The 27,126-nt window shown below is 35.2% G+C and overlaps 7 protein-coding genes across 8 annotated transcripts; 2 read left to right on the top strand and 5 right to left on the bottom strand.

Annotated features, from left to right (window-relative positions):
• Positions 1-9: 9 nt before the first annotated feature.
• Positions 10-2,133, bottom strand: LOC17887874. The gene is made up of 11 exons (XM_006296196.2): positions 1,990-2,133; positions 1,780-1,863; positions 1,600-1,674; positions 1,461-1,503; positions 1,328-1,385; positions 1,065-1,232; positions 928-990; positions 754-848; positions 565-646; positions 363-473; positions 10-277 (listed from the first exon to the last, which is right to left on the bottom strand). Exons 1-11 carry the CDS (start codon positions 2,090-2,092, stop codon positions 137-139), a joined length of 1,023 nt encoding a protein of 340 aa, XP_006296258.1. The 5' UTR covers positions 2,093-2,133; the 3' UTR covers positions 10-136.
• Positions 2,134-2,506: 373 nt separating this feature from the next.
• LOC17889727 (histone-lysine N-methyltransferase CLF) lies at positions 2,507-7,543 on the top strand. Of its 2 annotated transcripts, XM_006295361.2 has the most exons (17): positions 2,507-2,717; positions 3,045-3,137; positions 3,230-3,543; positions 3,639-3,800; positions 3,925-4,009; positions 4,192-4,326; positions 4,424-4,471; positions 4,543-4,614; positions 4,694-5,394; positions 5,491-5,641; positions 5,733-5,956; positions 6,035-6,166; positions 6,318-6,408; positions 6,616-6,663; positions 6,772-6,900; positions 6,994-7,071; positions 7,165-7,543. In XM_006295361.2, exons 1-17 carry the CDS (start codon positions 2,655-2,657, stop codon positions 7,357-7,359), a joined length of 2,721 nt encoding a protein of 906 aa, XP_006295423.1. In that variant the 5' UTR covers positions 2,507-2,654; the 3' UTR covers positions 7,360-7,543. The 2 variants fall into 2 exon arrangements, with proteins under 2 accessions (XP_006295423.1, XP_023639570.1); XM_023783802.1 differs by lacking the exons at positions 2,507-2,717; positions 3,045-3,137; positions 3,230-3,543; positions 3,639-3,800 and having other exon boundaries at positions 4,164-4,326.
• A 51-nt stretch (positions 7,544-7,594) lies between these two features.
• LOC17887772 lies at positions 7,595-11,104 on the bottom strand. Its single transcript, XM_023783803.1, has 12 exons — positions 10,883-11,104; positions 10,605-10,751; positions 10,342-10,524; positions 10,160-10,242; positions 9,884-10,082; positions 9,517-9,638; positions 9,011-9,077; positions 8,735-8,785; positions 8,453-8,505; positions 8,143-8,353; positions 7,881-8,051; positions 7,595-7,781 (listed from the first exon to the last, which is right to left on the bottom strand). The coding sequence occupies exons 1-12, from the start codon at positions 10,943-10,945 to the stop codon at positions 7,722-7,724; spliced, it is 1,410 nt and encodes a 469-aa protein (XP_023639571.1). The 5' UTR covers positions 10,946-11,104; the 3' UTR covers positions 7,595-7,721.
• Positions 11,105-12,702: 1,598 nt separating this feature from the next.
• Positions 12,703-13,773, bottom strand: LOC17887830 (dehydrodolichyl diphosphate synthase 3). Its single transcript, XM_023785062.1, is given in 5 exon segments — positions 12,703-12,738; positions 12,740-12,827; positions 12,895-12,962; positions 13,052-13,289; positions 13,613-13,773. Coding segments are annotated over 5 exon segments (591 nt in total).
• A 1,200-nt stretch (positions 13,774-14,973) lies between these two features.
• LOC17890288 (dehydrodolichyl diphosphate synthase 3) lies at positions 14,974-17,550 on the bottom strand. Its single transcript, XM_023785060.1, is given in 5 exon segments — positions 14,974-15,090; positions 15,092-15,419; positions 15,510-15,577; positions 16,338-16,575; positions 17,387-17,550. Coding segments are annotated over 5 exon segments (915 nt in total).
• Positions 17,551-18,667: 1,117 nt separating this feature from the next.
• LOC17888936 (nicotinate phosphoribosyltransferase 2) lies at positions 18,668-22,227 on the top strand. Its single transcript, XM_023785024.1, has 15 exons — positions 18,668-18,921; positions 19,035-19,179; positions 19,277-19,396; positions 19,498-19,632; positions 19,723-19,784; positions 19,884-19,959; positions 20,222-20,323; positions 20,433-20,549; positions 20,642-20,700; positions 20,810-20,984; positions 21,056-21,190; positions 21,280-21,378; positions 21,459-21,567; positions 21,644-21,756; positions 21,846-22,227. The coding sequence occupies exons 1-15, from the start codon at positions 18,776-18,778 to the stop codon at positions 21,921-21,923; spliced, it is 1,671 nt and encodes a 556-aa protein (XP_023640792.1). The 5' UTR covers positions 18,668-18,775; the 3' UTR covers positions 21,924-22,227.
• A 1,520-nt stretch (positions 22,228-23,747) lies between these two features.
• Positions 23,748-25,130, bottom strand: LOC17890314 (cyclin-dependent kinase inhibitor 1). The gene is made up of 4 exons (XM_006295009.2): positions 24,760-25,130; positions 24,620-24,657; positions 24,260-24,511; positions 23,748-24,142 (listed from the first exon to the last, which is right to left on the bottom strand). Exons 1-4 carry the CDS (start codon positions 24,952-24,954, stop codon positions 24,076-24,078), a joined length of 552 nt encoding a protein of 183 aa, XP_006295071.1. The 5' UTR covers positions 24,955-25,130; the 3' UTR covers positions 23,748-24,075.
• Between the last annotated feature and the right edge of the window lie 1,996 nt (positions 25,131-27,126).

Here is a 27,126-nt window from a genome sequence, read left to right on the forward strand (position 1 = left end):
AATCAGTGATCTTGACTCAATGAATCTTTAGCAGGGTTAAAATAAATTTCCAACGTAGACACCAAATGAAAAGATCATTTGATATAAACTAATCTCATGTCTCAACGAACAAAATGTGACCTTTAAAAGAGACTTCTCAATCTCTGTACAGAACAAACTTGGCGATGTCGTTAAGTCCAGCTTCCTTGTAGCATTGAGCAACCCGATCCAGTGATTCTTCCCATGTCCCTTCAAGTGACGCTAGATTCAGTAAGAATGCAGCCTCGTCCAAATATGCCTGACAGTTGCAAGTTTTGTTTCAAGTCCTTTTATCCAGAAACATGATATGGGAATCTCAATATGACTACAGGCAAAGAACGGACCTGAGATATTGGCTTTCCCCTGTCTATATCTCGTTGTCTTCCTTCACCTGTGATTCTCTCTTTATACTTAACTATTTGCTCCTCTCCCCACTCTGCTATGTGAGCAATTTCCTGGGCAACCATTTCATATGTTCAACACCTTTTTCCCTTCTTTTTTTTTTCCAGCTATCAAAATGGTATAACAATATTCAAGGAATCGTACCTCGTATCTACATCCTAAGGTCCACCATGAAGATGTCAGAGCACCCCGAGCAGCGTCTTTCGCCTCTAAGCTACGGCCAAGTCTACAAAATCATAGAGGTCTTAGAGTTTTCTAAAAAGGACATAAGTATCTACCCATCGATCTATTAACAAGGGAGAAAGAGGGCTAATGAGAGAGGATCATACGAACTTCAGCAAAACTTTTGCGTTGAAAGCAAAAGGTCGGGCAAATCCTGGGAAGTTCCCTCTCTTTGTATAAAACTCAGCAGCCACCAAAGCTGAAACCTTGTATTAGCACGTGAAGATAGTTTAAAAAGAGAAAACAACTCAACTACAACAGGATAGATGTTATTACTAGCCTTACATGGTCTCCATTCTCGATATGTCTAATAACTTTACGTTCTAGGGAATCTGGAAACAGTCCAACCTGAGTGACATAGCTCAAAATCATCCACATGCCAAAAAGAGTCTGAGATTAATAGGTTCACGAACGATATGTACCTTTCTTAATAGATAGGCATCCAAATCCATCGGTCTTGACTTGGCAAAGTCACCCTTATTGTAAAGTTTCTTCCCAGCTTCGCCTGCAGCATTGAAGATTTCTTGACTTGATTCGTCGGGTTTAGAAATATCTTCTTCCACCAATATTCTGTGAATGAACTGATCAACCTGAATATTGGCCAATGAAATCAGATATGAGAATGATCAGCTACAACAAAATGACCCTACATCAAAGCATCAGTAACTATATAAAGACTCATTACATTATTGGCTAAAAACCAAACCCCATGTTTCTGAACTTCCACCACAGGCATCTCCATACTGCAAACACAAGAAACAATAATAAGATACAAAGCAAGAAAAATATGAAGATATAACCAGAAAAAAGCCTCTAACCTAGAAGGAGCTGTTGGCCACCGCAACAGAGCAATTGAAGAACCTGAAAATTGAAAGTCACACAATACAAACTCAATAAGAAAAGTGTCTCAAACTCAGGAAAAATAACTTATTGCACAGTCCATGATCATATTCATACCCGGACTCATTCTCACCAATGGAATAGTAAGAGGCAACAAGCCTTGCTTGGCACCAGGAGAAGCTATGGATTTACCTAAGACAACGTCATTATCACAAGCCAAGTCACTAGTTCCGCAAATTACACACAATTACTTCGAATATATAATCACAAACCAAGCCAGTGTAAGATTGAATCTACCTCTAGCTATGAATATGTTCAGCAACTCAGTCAGATGCTTAGGAGGCTGAGCTTTTGCGACATCCTTAATGAAACACTCATGCTCTACAAAAACAGAATCAATCATCAAAAACTTCAATTCATTTGGTGCTTCAGTTCAATCTTCAACTCCGTAAGAATCAAAACCGATCTCGAGCCATTTCCAAAAAGTTGTGAATAGCGAATACTCACCAGATAATGGAGAAGTAGAAGAGGAAAAGGATCTCGAGAAGTTTCTTCTGCCTAGAAGTATCAGTCCACGTTTCCGTCCGTTCACCGCCGCGCCGTAATGCATCTTTTAAGAGTTTTTTTTTTCCGATCGCCGTACTGTTTCTCTTCCGATGAGAAACTTCGAGAAGCTGTTACAGGGAAGAGGTTGATTTGAGAAAGGAAAGAAAAAAACCCAAAAACAAAGCCCAAAATTTAGGTTTAAAGGCCCATTAGGCCCATCAACGTCCGTCTGTTGAATTAAAATAGAAACACTTGGTATCGTCGCCGGGTAAGTTCACCGGAGAACGACTTTTTCCGATGTACAGTACATAATTCAAATCGAGATGCCACGTCGCTGTTTTCCCACCAACTTATTTTTTTTTTAATAATTCAGGAAAAAAAATTGTAATTTTCACGATTCCCAATTCTTAACAACTGTCTTTTAAAAGTTGTATGAAAAATTTTCTAATTGGATTTGAGGATTAAAAAAAAAAAAAAAAGCAAAAAAAAAAAAAATTGAAGATAACTTTTAGGGTTTATAACGACCCGCCAAATTCTCTTGTCTCCTCCGACATTTTTCAGATTGTCGCGACCCGGAACTTGACCCGGACCCGCATTTTAATCGGTTCCGATCTGGTTACTTGACAATGGCGTCGGGAGCTTCGCCTTCTTCTTCGGCGACCAGATCGGAGCCAGCTAAGGAGTATACGGTGAGTTAATCTCACTCTCACTCGAAATCTCACAAATCGGGTCTTTGAAAGTTTCTATTTTTATTTCTGGGTTTCTAAAAGTCGTAACTTTTTCTTTGTGCTTTTGTGGCATTTTGACTATGATTTGATTTTCGTTTGACTAAAGAGAAGGGAACTTGATGGGTTGTTTTAGCTTTGGTTTGGTGTTTGTTTTGGATCTAGAGATTGCTGCATTTTGAGCTATACAAGTTCTCTAATTGAACAGATTGGAAATGAATATGGCCTGTGTAAAGGAACCTCATTTCCATGGTTGCTGTTGTAATGCGTTGGATTTCTTTGAAATTTCAGCTGGAGGAGAGAGGTCCAGCTTTTAAGGAAGTGTCAGCAGTAATAGAATCGCTAAAGAAGAAACTTGCAGCTGATAGGTGTATATCAATAAAGGTTGATATTGGTTCTTGTTTAATTTATGTATTTGTTGGTTTTGTGTTTCTGTATCTGATTTGCTAGAGACTGATAATTCGTTTTTTCATCAGAAAAGGATTGATGAAAACAAGAAAAATCTGTGTGGCATTACTCAAAGCTTTATGAGGTCGTCTATGGAGAGAGGAGGTAGCTGTGAAGATGGTAATGATCTTTTAGTTAAGAGGCAAAAAGATTCGCCTGGTATGAAAAGTGGAATCGATGCAAGTGATGCAGATAAGAATAACCACAGATTCGTAGAAGATGGACATGTCAATTCGGCGATGGTTCAAGGATCCAGTGTCCCTGTTAAAATTTCCTTACGCCCAATCAAAATTCCTGATATCAAACGTTTGTCACCTTATACCACATGGGTTTTTCTGGATAGGTACTTTGACATTAACGTCGCAAAAGTACTTGAAAGTATTCGAGTTGAAGTGTATGCTCTACCTTAACATCGTAATCACTCTTAAAATAATTCAGGAATCAGAGAATGACTGAAGACCAGTCTGTAGTGGGCCGAAGGAGAATATATTACGATCAAACTGGCGGCGAAGCACTCATTTGCAGTGATAGTGAAGAGGAGGTGATTGACGACGAAGAAGAAAAAAGAGAATTTTTGGTGCCTGAAGATTATATTATTCGGTTAGTCTGATCCTTTGTCATTGCTGTATACTTGAATTTTGATCTCTTATTCTGAACCTCTTGTTTGCATTTTTTAGTTGAAATGGCTTTTCGTTCTCACTTTCATTTCCCTTCATTTATTCAGCATGACCCTTGAGCAACTAGGTCTTGCAGACTCTGTCTTGGAGGAACTAGCAAATTTCTTGTCTAGAAGTTCTAGTGAAATCAAGGTACCAGCCACTTTTTTCTCTGTCTGTTGTCAGTATGAACTATGATGTCCTATTTTCTATTAGATACCAGAACTTCAAAACACAGTGAGTGATGCATCGTTTAAGAAAATCCAATTAGTATTGTTCCAGCCCTTTCCCAATTGGCTTTTTGCAGAGATATGAACACCGACCATCTTATACAGGCAAGACATGCAGTGCTTATGAAGGAAAAAGAAATATCCGAGAGTGGCTATAATCAAGCAGAGAGCTCCCTTCTCAACAAAGATATGGAAGGAGCATTAGATTCTTTCGATAACCTGTTCTGCCGTAGATGCCTTGTTAGTCCATTTGACTTCTCATGCCAAATTTTCTAAGGTTATTACTTTGATGTGCTAGCAAATAATTCTCATTTTAACCTTTTATGCTCCTATGCAGGTATTTGATTGCCGACTGCACGGGTGTTCACAGGATCTTATTTTTCCTGTGAGTTAGTGCCCAATGCAAATTCTTATTATAACTTTATTGTTACTTATGTTATTTTAATGGTTTTTTAGGCTGAGAAACCAGCTCCGTGGTGTCCTCCTGTAGATGAAAATCTAACCTGTGGTGCAAACTGCTATAAAACGGTAAAATTGTTATTCACGCAGCTAATCTCATCTTCTAGAAAGACTGATTTGACAAAAAGAACTGTTTTCATTCTATCAGCTTCTCAAGTCTCAGAGAATTCCGGGATACGGCACCACTGAATTTAAAACTGGCACTTCATCAGATTGTGCGGGTACTAAGACCACATCCACGAAGCTCTCCAGCAAACTTAGTAGGAGAAAACCAAAGACCTTCCCAAGTGAAAGTGCATCGTCTAATGAAAAGTGCACACCAGAAACAAGTGACTCAGAGAACGGACTTCAGCAGGATACCAATTCCGATAAAGTTTCATCATCACCAAAGGTGAAAGGTAGTGGGAGACGAGGAGGTCGTAAGAGGAACAACAACCGAGTCACTGAGCGAGTTCCTCGTAGGACTCAGAAGAGGCAAAAGAAGACAGAATCCTCTGATACTGATTCCATCGCCAGTGGAAGTCGCACACCTAGCGATGCAAAACTTAAAGAAAATGAAGATGCTACTTCATCTTCTCAGAAGCGTGTAAAATCTGGGAACTCGGGTAAGTCAAGGAAGAATGGCACCCCTGCAGAAGACTCCAAGAATTCTGTCAAGGATGATGATCTTGTTTGTCAGTTAAATGAGGTTGCTTCTGAGCTTGATGCACCGTGTAGCAATGAAAGTTTACGGAAAGAAGAGTTTGTGGGTGAAAATGTATGTCGAGGAGGATTGGCTACAACTAAGTTGTGGAGACCACTTGAGAAAAGCCTTTTCGAAAAAGGTGTTGAGATTTTTGGAATGAATAGGTGAGTAATAGATGCATTTAGCTATACCAAATTTTTCATTTCATTTCAGATTTTTCAATGTGTGGAATATAATCATCTTTCTTTGTTTCTTTGCAGCTGCTTGATTGCTAGAAATCTTTTGAGTGGTTTCAAGTCATGTTGGGAGGTCTTCCAATACATGACTTGTTCGGAAAATAAAGCTTCCTTCTTTGGAGATGATGCATTGAATCCTGATGGCTCTTCCAAGTTTGATATCAATGGAAATATGGTATGATACTTATTCTTTTTGTATACACATTCCTAATATAATGAATTTATTTTTCTTTGGGAACTAATGCTTTAGTTCCTGGACTAACCAGGCTAATAACCAAGTGAGAAGAAGGTCAAGATTTCTACGTAGACGAGGCAAAGTGCGTCGCTTGAAGTATACTTGGAAGTCTGCTGCATATCATTCAATTAGGAAAAGAATTACGGAGAGGAAAGACCAGCCATGCCGTCAGTTCAATCCATGCAACTGCAAAACTGCTTGTGGGAAGGAATGTACTTGTTTACTAAACGGGACTTGCTGCGAGAAGTACTGCGGGTATTGTAATCTATGATCATCCTCATCTGTATCTTCTAGCTTTGAATCTCATTGCTGGCAAACTTTTTCTCTGTGTAGTTGCCCAAAGAGCTGCAAGAATAGGTTTAGAGGTTGCCATTGTGCTAAAAGTCAGTGTCGAAGCCGTCAGTGTCCATGCTTTGCTGCAGATCGGGAATGTGATCCAGATGTTTGTAGGAACTGCTGGGTCATGTAAGTCTTATTGGTGATGCAAATGTTTACTCTTTGATCATGTGTTGCTAACTTTTCGCTTAGCAGAGGATCAAGAACACATTGTTACTCTTTTCGTTTTTAATAGTTCCAAATACAATAATACTATGTCTGAATGAATTTGCATGTGTAGTGGCGGGGATGGTACGCTGGGGGTCCCAAGTCAAAGAGGTGATAATTATGAGTGCAGGAATATGAAACTGCTCCTGAAACAACAACAAAGGGTACGTACTTGGCCTTGTTAACTATGTAGCAATATGAATTTGCTCCTGCAATCACACCAATCCATAAATAGCCAGTGCCATTATTCACATTCCCTTTTCCTTGGAAGGAATCTCCGGGGATTAGTACTGCTTTACTAAAGCATTCCCGAGTTCATGACGATGAGGAACTTTAAATGATTATAAATAATGTTTTTTTGTCATTTTCAGGTTTTACTTGGAAGATCTGATGTTTCTGGTTGGGGAGCTTTCTTAAAGGTAAAGAAGAATGCAAGATTTGTTAAAGAGAATGGAAGTCCTTAAAAGATGAAAGTACATTTGGAGTATTGATTTGCCTTAAATAACAAATCTTGTTCCTTCTTACAGAACAGTGTGAGTAAACATGAATACCTTGGGGAATACACAGGAGAGCTGATCTCACACAAAGAAGCAGATAAGCGGGGGAAGATATATGATCGCGAGAACTCCTCTTTTCTCTTCAATCTAAATGATCAGGCACGTCTCGTCTCAAAGATGTTTATACTCTCTAGGTTGTCTTCAAATTCAAATCTACCATAAACCAGAAACTTTCTTTTGGATGTATTGCAGTTTGTGCTAGATGCTTACAGGAAAGGAGACAAACTGAAATTTGCCAACCATTCTCCTGAACCTAACTGTTACGCAAAGGTAAAAAATGCATGGTAAAGACACGGTTTTCGCATGTTGGGTCTATTCTTTTTCTGCTCAAAATCTTACAAGGAGACGATGTATCTGTTTAAGGTCATTATGGTTGCTGGAGATCACAGGGTGGGGATTTTCGCAAAGGAGAGGATCATGGCAGGAGAAGAACTGTTCTATGATTACCGGTATGAGCCAGATCGAGCTCCAGCTTGGGCCAAAAAACCTGAAGCTCCCGGTTCTAAGAAAGACGATATTGTTACACCTTCTGTTGGTAGACCCAAGAAGCTTGCTTAGCAACAACACCCATTTTTTAGTCAATTCTTTTGTCACAGGTGGAAGAACACATTAATCCTCAATCATTATCTACTCTCCTCTCCACACGGGAACACAATGATACAAATCCATTCATTTTGCTGAGTCTAAAGAAATTTGTATTCGTTGTATCGAAATCTTCTTTTAATTTAAGTTTTTCTTTCTATTTTGTTGTTTCTTAATATGCAAGAAATTTTAAGTATTATACATTCTTGGATTAAAACCGAAATCTATTTTTACAATTACGTAAAATTGTCACTGTTTCAATTGCATTTATATCTGATCTGAACAACTTAAAATGTACAGTGAAGCATAAAACTTAACTAGGGGTTACACAAATGCATCTATTCTATTTTCTCTTTGAAGGGTCCATCTTCATGCATTAGTTTGATGACAAAATCCACCTGCCAAGTACAAAAGTTACATTATTATAAGGCAACGATCCGACGAGACTTACCATCTTTGTTTGCTCTTTTGTACTTTGCTAAATCACCATAACATACCTGATTTGATTCCCGCACCAAAAACTCATCTATGGCTTGCTTGAACCCTTCATCGAATATGTAATGGCAACTATAAGTTTTTACAGGAAGGTAACCCCGCTGAATCTTATGCTCACCCTGCGCTCCAGCTTCTACCGTTTTCAGGTTAAGCTCTATCGCAGCTTCAATTGCCTGTTAATCCCATTACACATTTGTAAAACTTTTATCATCTAAAATATAGTTCCATACAAAACCCAGAGATTTTGTAAACATCAAGACCAACCTGGTAATAGCACGCTTCAAAATGGAGACTAGGATAATAGGAATCAGGACGACATCCCCATAGTCGTCCAAATAGAGTATCTCCTCCAATAAGATTCAATGCTCCTGCAACAGGTTCCTCATTTTCTTCAGCGAGAACAAGCAATACCTCGTCTCCCAACTTTGATGCCATAACGTGGAAGAACTCCCTTGTGAGATAAGGTGTGCCCCATCTACAAATATCCGGAAAACGTATCAGAATTACGCTGTGCAGGTGCAAAACACTTGAAGATGAGAGATAACACATAGATGCATGATCGTATGGACTAAACTTGTTATCAGTTGTGTTCCTGTAGAAGTCATAGAAGGAATCCCAGTGCCTAGCCTGCAAAAACATTAGAAACAAATGATGAATTGAATTTTTTTTTTATTGATTCAGGCTTGATACAATTAAATTTTCAAGACACATATCATAGCATGTCCTAACAATTCTAACATCTAGTAGCAAATTGAGATCCCAAAGTTGATGATAGCCTCTAAAATGAAAAGATACGTCGAGTAGTGATCAATTATAAAAAAAAAATGTGTCATCTTGTGCCAGTCCAGTTACATACCTTTATTTCATCTCCTCGCAACCGTCTCATTTTCAAATTCTGGGTACCAATCTACTAGAGAAAAGGAGCATTAGAAGTCAGCAGCGTGGTTGACAAACGCCACAAGGAAAGGATAAAGAAGTAAGGCTAGAGTTCAAAATTTGTATGGGAAGAACCAAAGAATAATTATTCTATTTAACTATCCAGTATCCACAAGGGCACGGGGACTTAGAAAATGGATACATCTCAACCACTCGCACAATAAGGATGATATGAAAACAGGAAAAATAAGCAAACCTTTTTGCGTTCCTGCCGGATATTTTTCCTCTTGCTTTGCTTCATGTCCATCAAGAACTCATCAAAACTGAAGCATTAAACATTAAAAGTTAACATCATTCATATGTTATAACTTTAAAGCTTAAAAATTTGATAATCAACATAACAAGACCAGACAGAAACTGATGCATTAATATTAGTTACAGAATCAAAATAAAGACATCATTTGATTAAAGATAAAAATTAAAGTGTCTCAGATGTCAGCTTTATCATCAAACCCTCAACATATTCCACATCAAAGTAAGCTATAACATTTAGTTATTCAATCGTTAGAAATTCTAAGAAAATGTACCTAAACTGTTTGACAACAACGTTCTAAGTTGAAGAAAGCATCTACAAGTGAATCTTATGACTAAGAAGTAGTGTTTTTTCGTTAAAAACTTATAACAATAAACAAACTATAACTATAACCAGTCCAGACGGTCCAGTCATTGTTAAAACTATAATGGCAATGAAACTTCAATTACTTTTTATAGTCACGATTTTGCCAGTGGTACTGCATTCCAATCCTCTGTGAGAAGCCTTTCTCTCTCAATTTGTTCCACTCAGCTCCAGACGGAAATGTAATGTGCAAAGATGAAACTTGTAACTGCCACAGCGCACAGAATAAAACTGGTCTATCAGCAGAAAGCGTATGTTGAAAGCCGAACTCAACGCAAAAAACCAATACAGCTCTAAGAAGGTAAAATATGAGATGTTCCTGTAGTATGAAAGATAGCTAATACATAGAAAAGAAAATCAATTATGTATACCATGAGATTACAAGTTTAACCATTTAACAAAACCCATCATGTTTTTCATGTTGTTGTTATCATAATACAACGCATTTTATACCTTAGCTGCCAATTCTGTCATGGCAGAAACAATAGCCTCAAAAACTTGGTCTTTGCAAGGAACATTACGGGTTAGAATCCTAGGGCCAGTAACTGGGGTGAAAGGAACACAACACTGAAGCTTAGGATAATATCTTCCCCCAAAACTTCGGTATGCATCTGCCCAAGAGTGATCAAAAACAAATTCGCCATAGGAATGACTGCAACACATAATAAAGTACATGAGAATATTCAAGTGCATGACATAAGTATTAATGCATCCAAGACATCTAAAAACCTTTTGAGATAAAGTGGGACAACGCCTAAAATACTCTCAGATTCATCCTTAGCAACAATATGTAATGGCATCCAACCTGTTTCCTATAACAATTCACATATAGAGATGCTCATAAGAAACACAAAACTTTAGCCTTCCTCCGATCGAAGAAATCATTTTTAAGCGAAACTGTTCTAACTAACCCGGACGGCACAACCAGTCTCTTCTAAACTGGAAAGAAATCCATAACTTAGAAATGGATTATAGCTTTCAGGTTCAGAAGAATCCAATGCACATGCATCCCATTCAGCTTGTGGTATCTCTAATATCGAAGAAACAACTGAAAGTGAAATAACATTTTGCCTCTGCTGATTTCCCAAAGCTTCCTAAACTCAGAAACGAAATCAATATCAGGAGAAAAGTAATGAAACATCTTCTTAGCATCAAGAATGGAGTAGCTCAACACCTCAATGCCTGATCCAGTTAGAGTGTAATCCCTAAGTGATATATCGAATTCTCGTACTTCCGCAGGCTTATTGCTCTTCCAAAACATCGCCGTAACCCTGGATGATCGTCTTGAGCTCCCAACATTTTGTTTCTTCCACAAATTTCCCTACAGAGAGATTCACATGAGAGCTTGTTGAATTAATCTAACTTCATAGCCAAGACCTAACAGACCCAACATCAAGTAAAGTCCCAAAGTAGAACGATTGATCTCGAAATCAAAATCAGAGGAAGACTCACACAGCGACGATGGAATCGACGAAGCGGAGGCGAAGGTTTGCAATAGGAAAGTACAACAGCCATGGAGATGAGATTGTGGTCACGTGTCTGGTGCGATTTACGAGAATCGAAAGAGGAGTCCCGACGTGCGTCACCGGAGACGGCGGCGGCGGCGGCTCCGGCGATTAAGTAGAGTCACAGTCCTCTCACTGATGATTTTTTTGATTCATTGAACGCTTTCGAATTTTGGGATTTGCGTAGTGACGTGGCACTTTTGGGGTCTTTCAGTTAGTTTTGCGTTGTCGATAAGGTGGGCTCAAATACTTTGATTTGACATTAGGCCCATTAAAACGAGTGAACATGGACCATTAAAGCCCAAACCTTTTGTTTTTTTTTTCTTTTTTGTTTGTCATCAAGCCCAAACCTTTACAAATCGTAATGTTTGTAGAACTAAGCTTTTGAAATATTACTAGGTTTTAACCCGCGGTACACCGCGAGACGATTGTTTAGACTAAAAAATATATATTAAGTTGTATTTGTTAATTTTATTACTTTTTTAGTGTTTAAGATTGTGTAACTGTATTTTTGATTGTTATTATTATTACTTAACTCGCGGGATTTTTTTTTGTAACTCGCGGGACTAAAAAAATTATGTTTAAGTTATATTTGTTATTTTATTTTGTTTTGTTAACCCGTAAGATAACCCATAAGAAAAAACATAAAACTCAAACCCGTTAAATCATATTTATGTAAAATATAAACTTTGAATGTTTTACAGATTTCGAGAGAGATTTTGGTTTCGAAAACCTCATTCTTAACCAATCAAGATTTTAAAATTTTGGATCCCCTAAAATTTAGTAAATTTTTTTTTGTTGTAATCTTCCATTCAAGATTTTGGATTTTTAAGTTTCATATTAGTCATATTTATAATGGTTCCGAACCATTGTCTAAAAAATCTACCCGAGGTGGGACGTTGTATATGTTTTTTCTTTTATCGATTGAGTAATATACGTCCGTTTTCAAAAATTTAAATTGCTACATATGCGAAAAAAATTATATTTTTATTATACTTATGTTTTATGTAATAATGTAAATTTTAAAATAAATAAGATCATATAAAGATATTGGAGAGATATTCAATTTATTAGAGAGACATTTTAGGAAATTTAGTTAAATGTAATAAATATTAGTTTCTAATTTTGCGATTCTGGTGTAATTTAATTACAAATTTTATCTTAAAAGTTCGTTATTTATTTAAATGGCAAAGATTTATTATGCAAATAATACAAAATAAAAGGTTATTTTCCAAAAGGTATTTCAAAAATGTTAATATAGATTTGTTACTTGTGTAGCAAGATACTGAATTTGGTAGCAAACTGATAGATGCAAATAAGGCGAAAAGATTTTATTTGGTTTACAGAAATAAATTACATTGATACTTGAAACAGAGAGCAAGTAGTTTTGAATAGAAATTACATATGAAGATAACTTAATAGCTAGCTAGAGCATAACAAAGGTGGATCAAGCTTGAACTCCAAATCTTCTTTCCCTGCGCTGATACGAAGCGAGGGCCTCGATAAGCTTACCCTTATCGAAATCAGGCCAAAGGACCGGCGAGAAAAAGAGCTCGGTATAAGCGAGTTGCCACAAGAAGAAGTTACTAATCCTCTGTTCTCCACTTGTCCTAATCAAGAGATCAGGACTTGGGAAGTCAGTACAACTTGTCAGAAGCTCTCTTTGGATCAATGTCTCATCTACATCTTCCTCTCGGATCAACCCTTCTTTTGACTTCTTCACAATACTCTTGCAAGCGTGTGTGAGATCAAATCTCCCGCTGTAGTCTATTGCCAAGATGAGATGCTTATTCTTGTAGCCTTTTGTAGCTTCCTCTATCTCGTTGATTACTTGGATGAGTGATTTAGGGATCTTCGTTTTATTCCCAATAACAGAAATGCGAATTTCCTTTCTGAAACAACAAAGAACTTAGTAATAAACTAATTGATCAGACCTATTGAATTTGGATTTTTATATACCTTTGGAAGTCGTTGATGTTGGAACTGAGATAGTGTTGGAGCAAAGACATTAAGCAATTAACCTCAACCTTAAATAGTAATTACAACAAAGTTTGTTAGAGAGTAAATAATTGTATGATAATGTAATAAAGTTACTTGTGTCTAAAATGTCACACACCTTGTCTCTTCCCCAATTCTCTGTGGAGAAAGCAAAAGCTGAGACTGTATGAATCCCCATTTCGAAGCAGAGCTCAGCGATCTCTGTAAGCCGTTTAGCTCCGGCCTCGTGGCCTTGTGACGTCAGCAATCCGGCCCGTTTGGCCCATCTCCGGTTACCATCAAGTATTAATGCCACATGACTCGGCATCCTCTCTCTTTGTAGCTCTTCCTCTCTAACAACATAAGTTCTCTCATCACTACACAAACACCGAAGAGCAAACCTATGTTATATATGATCCAACAATATAAGTTATGTTGCAAGTAAAAAGTTTTGTTAATCCGTTAGTAAGTATATATTTTGTGTACATTATATGACTATTTCCTCTATAATTACAAATTCAAATTAACGTAAGAACTTGTATAAAACATGTTGTAAGAAGTGTTTGTAACATGCGTGATGCGTGAACATAAATCGTTTATAAAGTTTACGTGGATGAAAATTTGAGTTATTAGACTAAACATAACAACTAAACCTAAAAGTATGGATTAGAAAATGCAACTACGTACGTATACATACCACCGTTCCTCGTTGTCACCATGATCGTTTCGAGCGGCTTTGATTCTGATGAGTCCGAGGAGTTTTGGTAAGAGTAGAGGGAAGCATACATAACTTGTCATAAAGAGACAAGGGACACTAAACAGAAACAGGAGGGATGGTAGAGAAGACAAAAGAGACAACATTGTTTTGATTGCTTGCTTACGTACGCCTTGATGTTTTATTTTCCGAGTTATCGAAGGTTTCTCATGGCATGTATATACTAAGAGTTTAGAGACACCTAACTACGCAAAGAGACAGGTCGTTAAACTCTTCCGTGGTGAAACGTTATTATTAGTTAATCGAATGTTTTGTAACCTATAGGGTTTCTCACAGTAAGTAAATTATATTAAGAGTTTAGAGACACTGAACTACGCAAAGACAGGTCATACGTAATAAACTCTTCTCCGTGGAGAAACGTTAATATCAGTTAAGGGTTTATCTATCTTATATGTTTCCAGCTGCATGCAATAGGTCATTGATCCATGTGATTGATTTCTTGTTTTACAAGACTTTGACGAGTCCACTAATTTTAGAGAGATTATGTTTTTTGTTTTTTCTTTCCAATTTCGAGTATTGACCTCAAGGTCTTTGTTGAAGTCCCCAAACAAACTAAAAATGTTGAGAAAAATCCAATTCTGCATGGGGAAAAATATATATATACTTTAAAAAAAAAACGAATTTTCAAATAGCCTACGTTCACAAAATTTCGTTTAAATGTCAAAGTTGTTGATTTTTAAATTATAAAAGATCATTTTTGTTGACTTTGTCAAGTTAAGCATCTCAAACCCGATACCTCTAAATACATCAAATATGCAATACCGACTTAGCTAAAAAATTAGATTGATTATAACTCAAACATACCTAGTGACTAGTTATATTGTTTATAACAAAAAAAATGGTCAAATTAAAACTAAAAAAAAAAATCATTTTCTTCTACATTTGACGGCTTTCATGTCCTCTTCCTAAGTCTTTGGCATCCATTTTAATTTGAAAACTTGGTCAGCTTTGAAGCTGACATCAACGTCGTATTTTCATGCAAAATTTTGATGACAAAGTTACCTTATATAAAAGAAACGAACCAATTAGATTAACATCTTTTAACTTAATTACCATAACTTCAAAACCTACCTGATATGATTCCCGCAATAAAAGTCTCATTTATATTATGGCTTACTTGAAAGTTTGAAACCCTCGAATATGTAATGTCAACTACATATATGTCGTTTCTCCACTTTTATTCGATTCACATATCGAAAAAAAAAATACAATGATACTTCAAACATAAAGCATTTTCATAGAAATTACAAATTAAGAAAACATAAACAAAAGGTAACAAAGATACATCAAACTTGAACGCCAAATCTTCTTTCCCTGCACTGATACGAAGCGAGGGCCTCTATAAGCTTACCCTTATCGAAATCAGGCCAAAGGACCGGCGAGAAAAAGAGCTCAGTGTAAGCAAAGTTGCCACAAGAAGAAGTTACTAATCCTTTGTTCTCCACTTGTCCTTATCAAGAAATCAGGACTTGGGAAGTCAATAGTATTTGTCATAAGCTCTCTCTCGATCAATGTCTCGTCAACATCTTCCTCTCTGATCAACCCTTCTTCTGATTTCTTCACAATACTCTTGCAAGCGAGCGTGAGATCGAATCTCCCGCTGTAATCTATTGCCAAGATGAGATGCTTATTCTTGTAGCCTTTCGTAGCTTCTTCTATCTCATTGATTACTTGGCTGAGTCCTTAAGGGATCTTTGTTTTATTTCCGATAACAGAAACGCGAGTTTCCTTTCTGAAACAATATGACAAAGATCTTAGTGATAAATATCATGACATATATGTCAAAAACAAAAGAAAAGCTCGATCGAATTTGTCTTTATACCTTTGGAAGTATTGGATTTGTGACTTAATGTAGTGTTCGAGCAAAGACATTAGGCACTTAACCTCAACCTTCAATAATAACAACAAACTTTGTTAGAGTAGTCGTAGATAAATCTTTGGCAATTCTCACCAATAGCACAAAAACAAGTTTTGTTTTTAACTTTACTACACTATCTCTGAAATTCCAAAAATAACACCAAAATTCAAAACTAACTTTTAAAATTAACTCATAAACTCTAAACACTAGTTGACAAAAAAAAAAAACTCTAAACACTAAACCCTAGGCAATAACAACTGGTCAATTCAAACAAAAAAAAAATCCAAAAAATTAAACAATTTAAAATATTGTAATTCTGTCGTTTATATAAATGCTATTTTGCAGGTTTTGTGGAGTGCGTAGTATTATCTTATTATATAAAGATGGGTTTTCAAAGTTAGTCATTAACAAGATCGTGATATGTGTTAATTGAATTGATAAAATGTTGACACGTGTTAAAATTTATGTTTTCATTAGTTAAAAAAATTAATTCAAAATATAATATGACATGGGATTAGTATATGCCGTGGGATTAATTAAGTTAGTCATTAATATGACGTGAGATTTATTTTTTAAATATAATATGACATGGCATATTGTTGGCTAATCAATAGGGGGTGAACAAGAGTGGTTCACCCCTAGATCAATAGGGGGTGAACTCAAGTATTAATCAAAAATATAATAGCACGGATACTGATCTAGTTATCCATAAAACTTGTTTTAGTACTATTTAACGGTATTTCTAATAAATTGTATGAATATGTAAAGCTAATTGTAGTTAAAATGACACACCTTGTTTCTTCCCCAATTCTCTGTGGAGAAAAGAAATGCTGAGACTGTTTGAATTACCAAATCGAAACAATGCTCGGCGAACTGTGTAAGCCGTTTAGCTCCGGCCTCGTGGCCTTGTAACGTAAACAATCCGGCCCGTTTGGCCCATCTCCGGTTTCCATCCACTATTACTGCAACGTGTCTCGGCATTAGCTCTCTTTGTAACTCCTCCTCTCGGACAACATTAGTTCCCTCATCACTACACGAACACAAAACCCCAAAGCTAAGTTATGAATCTCATTGTCCAAACCAAACAACATAAGTTATGTTGCATGTAAGAATTTTTGTTAACCTATCTCGTAAGTATTTTGTGTACATTATATGAATATTTTCTCTGTTTATAATTAATATAGAGTTAAATATAATAAATTGGAATTAAGTTATGATTCTCTTTCCGAGAGAATTTCAAAATTACCGCTTGTATGATGCAACTCTTCAAGAATACTATTGTTTGTCCATATATGTATATCTAAAACACACAACAAAGTATATATAGATTAAAAACTTGTATGAAACATGTTTAAAGTGTTTATGAAGTTTTTGTAACATGCGTGCGTGGATATAAATTTTTGATAAAGTTTACGTATACGTGGATCTGATTTAAAGAGAGGCATATGAAAAAAAATACTAGATGTGTAACACATAGCATGGTTAATTATTGCAGTAGATCACACTACAAAATATATGCATATTGGTAGGACACAGAAAAGAAAACGGTTCGAGTAGCGTTTGAGACGAAATTATATAACATGTTTTGGTATAGGATCTGAGAAGATGTATGAGATTCGGCCCAGAACCTCTTTTATTATTCAAAAAAAAAAAAAAAAAATGTTGTATTATCGTTTTCATAGCGAATTCATAAACGATATGTTTGCTCGAACTATCCTATGTCAAGACATAACTAGCTAAATGCCAAAACTTTATTCGACGTATTGGGTAATTAAGAGGCTAAAACATATATAACTACTAGAAACTAAAAGGTATATTATGGATTAGAAAACGCAAACTACAGTTTCTTGTTGTCATCATCGTCTCGAGCGGCTATGATTTTGATGAGTAGTCCGAGGAGTTTTGGCAAGAAGAGAGGGAAGCATATATAGCTTGTGATAAAGAGACAAGGGATGAGAAACAGAAAGAATATGGATGATAGAGAAGAGAAAAGATCAGACAACATTGTTTTGATTGATTAAGCTTGATTTGGCTTTGCCTCTATGGCTCTATGGTCTCATAGTCATAGTATGCATGTATATATTACGAGTTCAGAGACACCGGGCTACGCAAAGACAGGTCATACGTATCAAACTCTTTGAGTGGAGAAACGTTAATATTTGCCAATTAATCGAAGGTGGTTTCTCATGTGATTGATTTCTTGTTTCACAAGACTTTGATGAGTCCCAATAATTTTAGAGATATGGATATATATAAATTTCTAGTCTAGTTAAAATCTGATTTTTTTCTTTCCAATTCCGAGTATTGACCTCAAGGTCTTTGTTGAATACACAAAGAGAAAAATCCAATTATGCATATGAGGAAAATTATTTTAAGAAATCATTTAAATGCCAAAATTGTTGATTTTATAATTAAAAACCTAAGTTTTGTTGACTTTGTCATTTTGGCCAAAATGACATATTAAGTGTTATTCAACAAAGAATGTTGGAATGCACCTAAAAAATTGTAATGCATCTAAATTTGTAATAATGGCAATCTAATTAATATATATTTCAACCTTATAAAAGTAGTGCTAAATCAAGTATATACATCCAATTAAAAAATCGACTGAAGGTTGATACCGGAATTTAATTTTTATTTTTATTTTTTTTGGTAAGAATTTAAAAAAGTTTATTGGCCAAAGCTCTAGAACCCTCTTCGTTTGTAAATTAAAAATAAGTAAATCAAAATTTAAAGTTTAAAAGAAAATATATGATTGGCTGGCAAAAAAAAAAGAAAATATATGATTTTTTTCTTCAAACTTATATATAACACTATTTGCTGCCTTTTAAATTAAAGAAAGTTTTAGTATACTGTTTTATTTTATAGAGAAAAAGAAGTATGCGATAAATAAATACAAATGTGTCTATTTAGAACGTGACAAATCACATAATTAAATACCCCAACAACCACGTAATATTAACCTAGTCATTACTCATTAGTCCTAACATGAGAAATAATTAAAAACCAATTAATAAGGCTTTAAAACAAGACTAGGTCACAAAGTCTCGTTTTAGCTTTTGTGTGGTTGTCATCTCTTTACTCTTTTAACACTTTGACCAAAGAAAAAACAAAAACCAGTGTTTTTCCTCGTCCGTTCACTCTCTCTCGTAATCACACAGACACACATATACATATACACACATTACTTGTTGCACACAAATTGGTGGAGGAGACGATTACGAACGACAATGGACTCGAAAGAGAATGGTTTAGAATTGACTCAGACCATTGATGGACCAACCAATCCTATGGTTACACCTTTGCTCAATGATCTTTATCAATTCACTATGGCTTATGCTTATTGGAAAGCTGGCAAACACAACGAACGATCCGTGTAAGACACACAATTTCTCATACTCTGTTTTTTTTCTTTTGTTACAGTTCTGTATGGTTTTTGTCTTTGTGTGTGTATTTGGAATTGATTGTTTTTGTTTTCATGCTTTATAGCTTCGATCTGTATTTTCGTAAGAACCCATTTGGTGGTGAGTATACTGTGTTTGCTGGATTAGATGAGTGTATTAAGTTCCTTGCCAATTTCAAATTGAGTGATGACGAGATCGATTTCGTTCGTGAGTCTTTGCCTGGATCTGAGGTATTGAAAAGAAGTGATTTTTAAGATTGTTGTATGGTTTGATCGATTAAAGTTTGGATTTTTATATCTGGGTTTGATGTTTTTTGATTTAAATTAGGAAGCTTTCTGTGATTATCTTAGAGGGCTTGATTGTTCTGATGTTGAAGTCTATGCAATTCCTGAAGGATCAGTTGTTTTTCCTAAAGTACCTCTTATGAGAGTTGAAGGACCTGTTGGTGTGAGTACAGTACACTCTCTCTAACTTTCTCTTGATGTGAAGTTTGAAGCAAATAGTTGTGTTGAATGAATGATTTTTAATTCTTGTTATGAATCCAATAGGTTGTTCAATTGTTGGAAACTCCATTCCTCAATCTTGTCAATTTTGCATCTTTGGTAGCTACAAACGCAGCTAGGCACCGGTTTGTTGCCGGGAAATCTAAGAGTTTACTCGAGTTTGGTGCTCGAAGGGCTCAGGTTTCTATCAAATTGTTCTCTTGTTTTTGATGTAGAAACTGGATTTGGATCTTTATATGTGTCTCTGATGCTCTTAGTTTGGTTTCTTAGGGACCGGATGGAGCAATAAGCGCATCGAAATATTGCTACCTTGGAGGTTTTGACGCAACAAGGCAAGTTTTAGTTTTTGTTGTTTGTTCTTGGAAATAGTTGAAAGGGCTTGTAGAAATGATGATATGTTTTTGTGTTGTTGGGTAAATTGCCAATGGCAGTAATGTAGCAGCTGCAAAACTTTTTGGGATACCTCTCCGTGGAACACACTCCCATGCTTTTGTTAGCTCATTCATGGTCAGTTTACTTAAGCCAAAAAAGTTCTAGTTCTGTTTTGAGGTTATACAATTTTAGCTATATCCTGGAAAGCTCATCACAATTCATAATTGAGTAATCAACTAGGAGTGCTAAGTGAAAACACAAAGTTTCTTGAAAATGTAATGTTCATGTTAAGCTTTGAATACTAGGAGAGGTTCTGATTTCCACTTTATGTACCTGTTTTTTTGTTTATCAACATTACTAGCAATATTGTTATAGTTACCTTAACTTTGGTTTGCAGAGCACTGATGAGATTGTTGACAAAGTGCTTCACAGTTCTGATGGGAAAACCACGTGTGAGGATTTTGTCAGTCATGTTCAGACATGGTTAAAAAAGATTCAGGTTTGCTATTGACTTGATTTTGCTCTTTCGACGATTATTCTGTTTTTGCTACAATCTATTCGATCTTTTTCACACTTTTGCTTATGTTTTGTTTCCTTGTGGATAACAGTATTCACCATCTCTCAGTGGCATTTTCTCTGAGACAAATCAAAGCGAGCTAGCAGCTTTCACCTCATATGCGCTGGCATTCCCCAAAACTTTTCTTGCCCTTGTAGATACATACGATGTGAGCATGAAACACCATAGTAGATAAGCTCATTTGAGCTTAAGATTTTTAATAAACTGTCGTATTAGTGTGTTACCATCTGTTTTTTATAGGTGATGAAGAGTGGAATCCCAAACTTCTGTGCAGTTGCTTTAGCACTCAATGACTATGGGTGTGTAAGAATCTCTTATCAATACCCGATTGTTTGACTTGCTTCTTAAGCATTTAGTGACTTTGTACTTTTTCGGATTGATGCAATTGATGTTTGTTGTGCTGTGCAGATACAAAGCATTAGGTATTAGACTGGATTCAGGTGACTTAGCATATCTATCTACAGAGGCCAGGAACTTCTTCTGCACCGTAGAGAGAGAACTAAAAATCCCCGGTTTCGGTAAGATGGTTGTCACTGCTAGTAATGATCTAAATGAAGAGACGATCGACGCTTTAAATAAACAGGTGAGTCTTTAACCTTACTCTCAAGGGCTCCATAAGATTGATTTTTCTTATGTGATTCTAAATCTCGGTAGGGACATGAGGTGGATGCTTTTGGTATTGGCACCTACTTAGTCACTTGCTACTCGCAAGCGGCCTTAGGTTGTGTTTTCAAACTTGTGGAGATAAACAATCAGCCTCGGATCAAACTTTCTGAAGATGTTACAAAGGTTAAAACTTCCTCTCTATCTCTCACTGGTTTCTGATCATTTTTAATGTTACACTGCACTGGATATGATTATCATTATGATTTGTTCAGGTATCGATACCATGTAAAAAGAGAAGTTACAGATTATACGGGAAAGAAGGTTACCCGCTGGTGGATATAATGACTGGAGAGAACGAACCGCCTCCAAAGGTAAAACATATATAACTCTTTCAAAGATATTAGTTTTGTTACCTTATTGCAAATACATGATATCTTTCTTAAATTTAAAGGTTGGCGAGCGTTTACTATGTCGTCACCCATTCAATGAATCCAAAAGAGCATATGTAGTGCCGCAGCGTGTCGAAGAGCTCCTCAAATGCTATTGGCGTGGAAGTGCAGGTAAAGATTTTTCAGTACCTTAAAGTTATAATGACATTGCTTCGTAACTGATTATTGCTTCTCTCTGCCAACAAAGATGGAGCAAGAGAAGAATTACCGTCGTTGGAAGAGATAAGAAACCGTTGCATCAAACAGCTGGCAAACATGCGACCTGATCATATGAGGAGATTAAACCCAACTCCTTATAAGGTTAAATTATCCTCTACAAACTGTTTTGGAAACCCATTTTTTCGATTTCTCGGAGTAATCTATGTTAATGTTTTTGTTCTCGGGTACAGGTTAGTGTCAGCGCGAAGTTGTACGATTTCATCCACTTCCTATGGCTCAACGAAGCGCCTGTTGGTGAATTGCAGTAACAGAACAAAGACAAAGAAGAATCTGGTTTGGGTTGGAGTAATGTATATAAATTTATACACCACAGCATCACGAACTTGCTATTAAGAGTTTTGCAATTAGTTTCTCATTTTACTACATTTTGATGATCTCTCATACTTTATTGCCGTGGCAAGTTTCATCTTCATATTGAAGAAAAGAAACTAGCTGCGTTCATTGGAACGAACTCTGTTTTCAACTGATTCAATATGATTTATTTTTTACCTCTGTAAACATCAATGTAAACAGTGAAAAGTTTACTCAAGTCAATGATTTTGTATCAGATCATACATATGTAGTTTTGTTTTGTGCTTACCATATACAATACGTAAACATTGAATTCGGATAGTCTCTCTGCAAATAGCCGTGGCTTGGAGGGCAGGGCATTAGATAAGGCTATACATACCCTATGACCATTCATTACTACTAGAAAAGAAAGAACAGTAAATAAAACAAAACTTGTAATGGTCTGAATCCTTTTTGTTTAACCCGTGTTTTATTGATCCGAAATGGTAGGGTCTATAAGTTTGATTGCTTAGACGATTTGCCCAAATGGTCCATGCAGAGAGTTTTTGTTTTCAAGTCTTGCGACATTTGGTCTAGTTACAAAAATGGTCCAGGATCATTTGTTGCGTCGACATATGGGAATATTGGGATTCAAACAAAAATGGCATTATCTAAAAATCTCTCATAACCACTGGGAATTAATATGACTTTTTAAAGATCTAAAGTTTTATTATTATTGCGGATTATCGTCTAAAATGCTATTTTTGCACAACCATTTTTCAAAACTGCCATTTTCTAAATATTCTTACAAAATTGCCATTTTTCCATTTTTAAAAACTAAACATTTGAAAAAAAAAAAATTATATAAAACACATGCTTCATAACACGAACCTAATAAATTTAAATATCATGTGTAAATTTGTGTTTTTGTATATAAAAAATGACAATTTGAAAGTATTTTGATAAAGTGGCGAAACCTATAAATGCCATCAAAATAAGTCATTTATTCGTAATTGATTTATTATTATTATTTTGAAAAGTTTCAATTCAATCATATAGAATGTTTTTTATGAACTTTTTGTTAGCTTATCATGTTTGGTCGAACTCAATCATATTCACTGCTGAATAGAATCAGTTTGGTGTGGTTGGTACGGTTTAGTTCAACAAAAAAGTGTAGTTAAATTGTCGATTACTTGATTAAAGTGATAGAAAATAGCAACTATTCTTCCTTTTAATCCATGTTAAAACATTGTAAATATTTTTTTTTCCTGAAAATATTATGTAATTAAAACATATGCGTATTCACTAGATTAGTTCGGTTTGGTTCTAATCTACTAGGCATGTTAGTTTGTTTTGTGTTTCCTTTCCATAATTTTTAACTTTTGACGATTTAATATTTATGTAATTCTAAAGCGGATTGTCTAATTACATCCTTACTGTTTTTTACTAAACACCGTGACATCGACCACAAAAAAAGAAACACGGTTTATCCGGAGAGAAAAATACACAACAATAAGATGAAAAGTGTCGTAAATAATGAACGCTGATGAAGATGGATATGTCGCTGTTATTTTCAGCGACTCAACGGCTGCAGTCGCGATTCATGTAGATGTAATTTTCAAGTCCACAGTACCATTTAACATTGCTACTTTTTATCCCTTCTCTACCACTATCGTAACGTTTACTAAAAGAACATGACCATATACGTATTCACTAAAACCAAACTGTAAAATAATTTTAAAGCGTTTGTAACGGTATGAACGCACACCAAAACGCGTTTCAAGCTTTGGGTTAAAAATTGCGACGACAACAAAAATAAAACTGAGTGTGGGGATAGAAATACATATGAAATGTCCAGAAAAACAAAAAAAAGTACTCTTTACTCAGTAAACCCATAATAAGAATATGCTAAAAGATACATAAAAGATTCGGTTAAAAAGCTGAGAGCTAAAAGACACGACTTTTCTGGGCTCTTAAAACTTTTTGTGCAATTTCGTACTTCTAAAAACATTCCTTCTACAAATCTTCTATTTTCCCAAATTCACCCAAAAAAAAAAAACTTATTCTCTGAAAAAATCAAAATTAAAAATCTAAAAAAGTTAACTTTAAACATTACTTCTTCCTTCTTCTTCACTCTAACTTAACCCATTCGTAACGTCCTTCTAATGGCTTCTCCTTCTCAAAATCAAAATTATACCTAACCAACACAAATATATACAATCTCAATCTTAAACATAGCTGTAAAAATGTATAAAAATTTCATTAATTATATAATAAAATCAAAACTCAAAAAAAAAAAAAAAAAAACACTTACTTCTTCTTGAATTTTTCATTGACAACTTTTTCAGCTACAGCGAAAAAATCATCGATTTCCGATTCCGTCGGCATCTCCGCCCTCGAATTCTCCTTCTCCGCCGTCGTCGACAAATCTACTCTCCCGCTACAACAGCAATCTAACGGTTCTTTAATCGCGGTTTCGAATTCCGATGAATAACTCTCCATTGATTTGCTCCTCTCTTCTTCTTCTTCGTCTCTAAAATCCTCAAACAGCTTCCTCTTCCTTCTCCTTTTAAATTGAAAACAAAATTTATTGAAGAGAGAAGTGAAAAAAAATCAAAACAACCGGGAAAATTACAAAAACCTTCAAAAATTCGAATTTTTTTCAATCTCTTACCGTCGATACGTCGACGTTTCAGTGTCACCTTCTTTTATCTTCCTCGACCTTCAAACAAAAAATTTCAAATTTAAAAAAAGAAAAAAAAAACATTAAATGAGAGTTAATAATGAATCTAGGATCAAAAAACATTTAATAACCTCTAGATCTATGTTCTTCTTATATTCATTGCTCCCACAACAAGACGACAAAACTCCATTATCTTCACCATCAACAAATACAGAGCTAGCTTTTTCCGATCTGATGTAAACGATTCTCCGGCTACGAAGTTGCATATACGTAGAAGAAACTCCACTTTCAACCAATCCTTTACCTTTTCTACATTTCCTCACCATCTTCGATTTTAGGTTACGTGTGCGTGACGTTACAAAAAAAAAAAAAAAAAACTCTCCTCAGAGATATGATTAAGTTGAGAGGATGAGGAAGAAGAAGAAGAATTGAAGAAGAAGATGATGATTGATTGGTTTTAACGGTCAGGATTGAGTTTTGAGGAGCTTTTTTGATAGAGAAAATGGCGTGTTTATTAATCAAAGTGGTCCTTTGGTTTTAAACAGTGACGGGGGAATCTTTAACCGGGGAAACTGGAGGCGCCGTTATTTGGATTGTGTGAGGTTACTTGTTTGAACGATTAGGTTGAGTGACACGTGTCGGTTGTAAACGGTGACTTTAAACGGAACGGGAGGCGTAATAATTGTGGTGTAACTAACTCTTTTAAAAACCCTCTCATCTCTTGGTAATTCACAGATTTGCCATTACCCAGGACCGGAGCTGTGAATTATGTGGTGCATCGTTGTTATTACTAGTACTAACTCTACTACTGAATTGATGATGATGGTACCGTGTGTATGACACATTCCATTAAATTTGAGGTTACAACCATAAAAGATAACACGAATCTGGTTACAAAATTATTACGTAAAATACAAACTTTTGCAATTATATTTTCTGCCAATCACTGCAATGCAAAGCAGAATTTCTGCTTATCACCGTAATTTCGGACATATACATCTCATTTTGGAGTAAGATATATATTTTTGATAAAAAACAAATATAAATAGTAAAAAATACACATAACATTAGTTTTTCTGCCCCCCCCCCCCACAAATTAGCATACAATAGAAATTTAACAAACCCAAAATAAGAAGATATGATCATAATTATCAATACTAAGCAACTCACATAACAAAAATAAAAATAAAAAAAATTCAAGTTTCAACACGTATCGAATGAGATCCGATAAACTAAACCGACTTAATATTATGTGCTCCCAACCGAAGTTGAACTCCAACTGAGTGGAAAATTTGAACCTGACTATCAACTGGCATATCAATTATAATTTTGGAGATTACAATTCAATATCAAACTACCTCACTGCAATGAGGAGGACAACCACTTCCATCTCTATCTCCGCCGTTTTAATTTATTACAGATAAATAAACATTAACTAATCATTTTTCTTTCGTAATTAATTACTAACCACCATTAGTTAAATAATGTACATCATCCTTCTTTAGTTTGTAAAGACATAAAATATAATTATTAATTAAAATAGAGAGGTTCATATACAACTATTGGCCTCCAAAAATAGTGAGGCTCATATATGATTATTAATACCAATTTTTATGTGTGGTACGAATTATGTTATTATTCTTGTTGAGAGATCTTGAGTTATATATAGATCAACCTGAATGTTCTTGTTTTTAAGTGGCATAACATCGCTTCGTCTTATATCTCTTTTTTAGTGTCTGATATTCTTATGATTTATCTTGTTGTATATATTTTGCACATTCAAGTCATAGCTACCTCATATTTAACAACTTAACAAATATTATAATCTTTGTTACTCCACTATTTATTTTCTTGGAAGAATCTTTCGATCCATTTACAATCCATCCATTTGCATTAAATGAAATTATGAAGCTTTTCATACTTTAATTATTAGCATGACGTAACGATCTCGTGATTGTGTTTCTGAATTATTAATAGGGAAATTGTAAGTCATAGCATCAGTTGACCATTTTATTAACTAAATGTCACTGATCTTTTTTTAATTAGGTGGATATTTTTTTGACGATTTTAACCCTACACACTTGTTACATTGAATTTTTTTGGAACAACAAAACGTGTTGTGGGCCATGATAAAGATGATGTGGTTGACGAAACTGATGACGCCGAGGTTAGCTGATTTAATACGTGTTACCAGATAACCAAATCAGTATATAATGTGTGTTTCATTCAGTTTATTTCTTATTATTTTGTTATTTATTTGTTTTATACAGTTTTATCATACATATATATTTACGTACTTGTATAAAATATTTATATTACCGGTTTATATAAATACTCAATTTAACGGATAATATGTAACTTACCGCGATAACATATTATTTAACATGTTTTAAAAAAATGTTATCGAATTAATGCTGATGAACAGTGTTATCGAATTCATGGAAATATATATCGGTTTGAGTTTATAATACAGTGGTTAGGCTTTAGATTTTATAACC

Source organism: Capsella rubella, unplaced genomic scaffold, assembly GCF_000375325.1.
Source record: "Capsella rubella cultivar Monte Gargano unplaced genomic scaffold, Caprub1_0 scaffold_4, whole genome shotgun sequence".
Classification (NCBI taxonomy): domain Eukaryota; kingdom Viridiplantae; phylum Streptophyta; class Magnoliopsida; order Brassicales; family Brassicaceae; genus Capsella; species Capsella rubella.

Coding starts and splice junctions, on each gene's coding strand:
- LOC17887874 (XM_006296196.2), bottom strand. CDS start 2,092: ATGCATTACGGCGCGGCGGTGAACGGACGGAAACGTGGACTGATACTT. Junction 1,233..1,327: donor TTTGGTTTTTAGCCAATAAT/GTAATGAGTCTT, acceptor GCCAATATTCAG/GTTGATCAGTTCATTCACAG. Junction 991..1,064: donor ATGCCTATCTATTAAGAAAG/GTACATATCGTT, acceptor TATGTCACTCAG/GTTGGACTGTTTCCAGATTC.
- LOC17889727 (XM_006295361.2), top strand. CDS start 2,655: ATGGCGTCGGGAGCTTCGCCTTCTTCTTCGGCGACCAGATCGGAGCCA. Junction 3,138..3,229: donor ATAGGTGTATATCAATAAAG/GTTGATATTGGT, acceptor TTTTTTCATCAG/AAAAGGATTGATGAAAACAA. Junction 6,167..6,317: donor TGTAGGAACTGCTGGGTCAT/GTAAGTCTTATT, acceptor TTGCATGTGTAG/TGGCGGGGATGGTACGCTGG.
- LOC17887772 (XM_023783803.1), bottom strand. CDS start 10,945: ATGGCTGTTGTACTTTCCTATTGCAAACCTTCGCCTCCGCTTCGTCGA. Junction 8,506..8,734: donor TGCGAGGAGATGAAATAAAG/GTATGTAACTGG, acceptor ATGTTTTTGCAG/GCTAGGCACTGGGATTCCTT. Junction 8,052..8,142: donor TTGAAGCGTGCTATTACCAG/GTTGGTCTTGAT, acceptor TGGGATTAACAG/GCAATTGAAGCTGCGATAGA.
- LOC17888936 (XM_023785024.1), top strand. CDS start 18,776: ATGGACTCGAAAGAGAATGGTTTAGAATTGACTCAGACCATTGATGGA. Junction 20,550..20,641: donor CCCTTGTAGATACATACGAT/GTGAGCATGAAA, acceptor TGTTTTTTATAG/GTGATGAAGAGTGGAATCCC. Junction 21,379..21,458: donor AGAACGAACCGCCTCCAAAG/GTAAAACATATA, acceptor TTAAATTTAAAG/GTTGGCGAGCGTTTACTATG.
- LOC17890314 (XM_006295009.2), bottom strand. CDS start 24,954: ATGGTGAGGAAATGTAGAAAAGGTAAAGGATTGGTTGAAAGTGGAGTT. Junction 24,658..24,759: donor AGAAGAACATAGATCTAGAG/GTTATTAAATGT, acceptor AGGTCGAGGAAG/ATAAAAGAAGGTGACACTGA. Junction 24,512..24,619: donor GAAACGTCGACGTATCGACG/GTAAGAGATTGA, acceptor TCAATTTAAAAG/GAGAAGGAAGAGGAAGCTGT.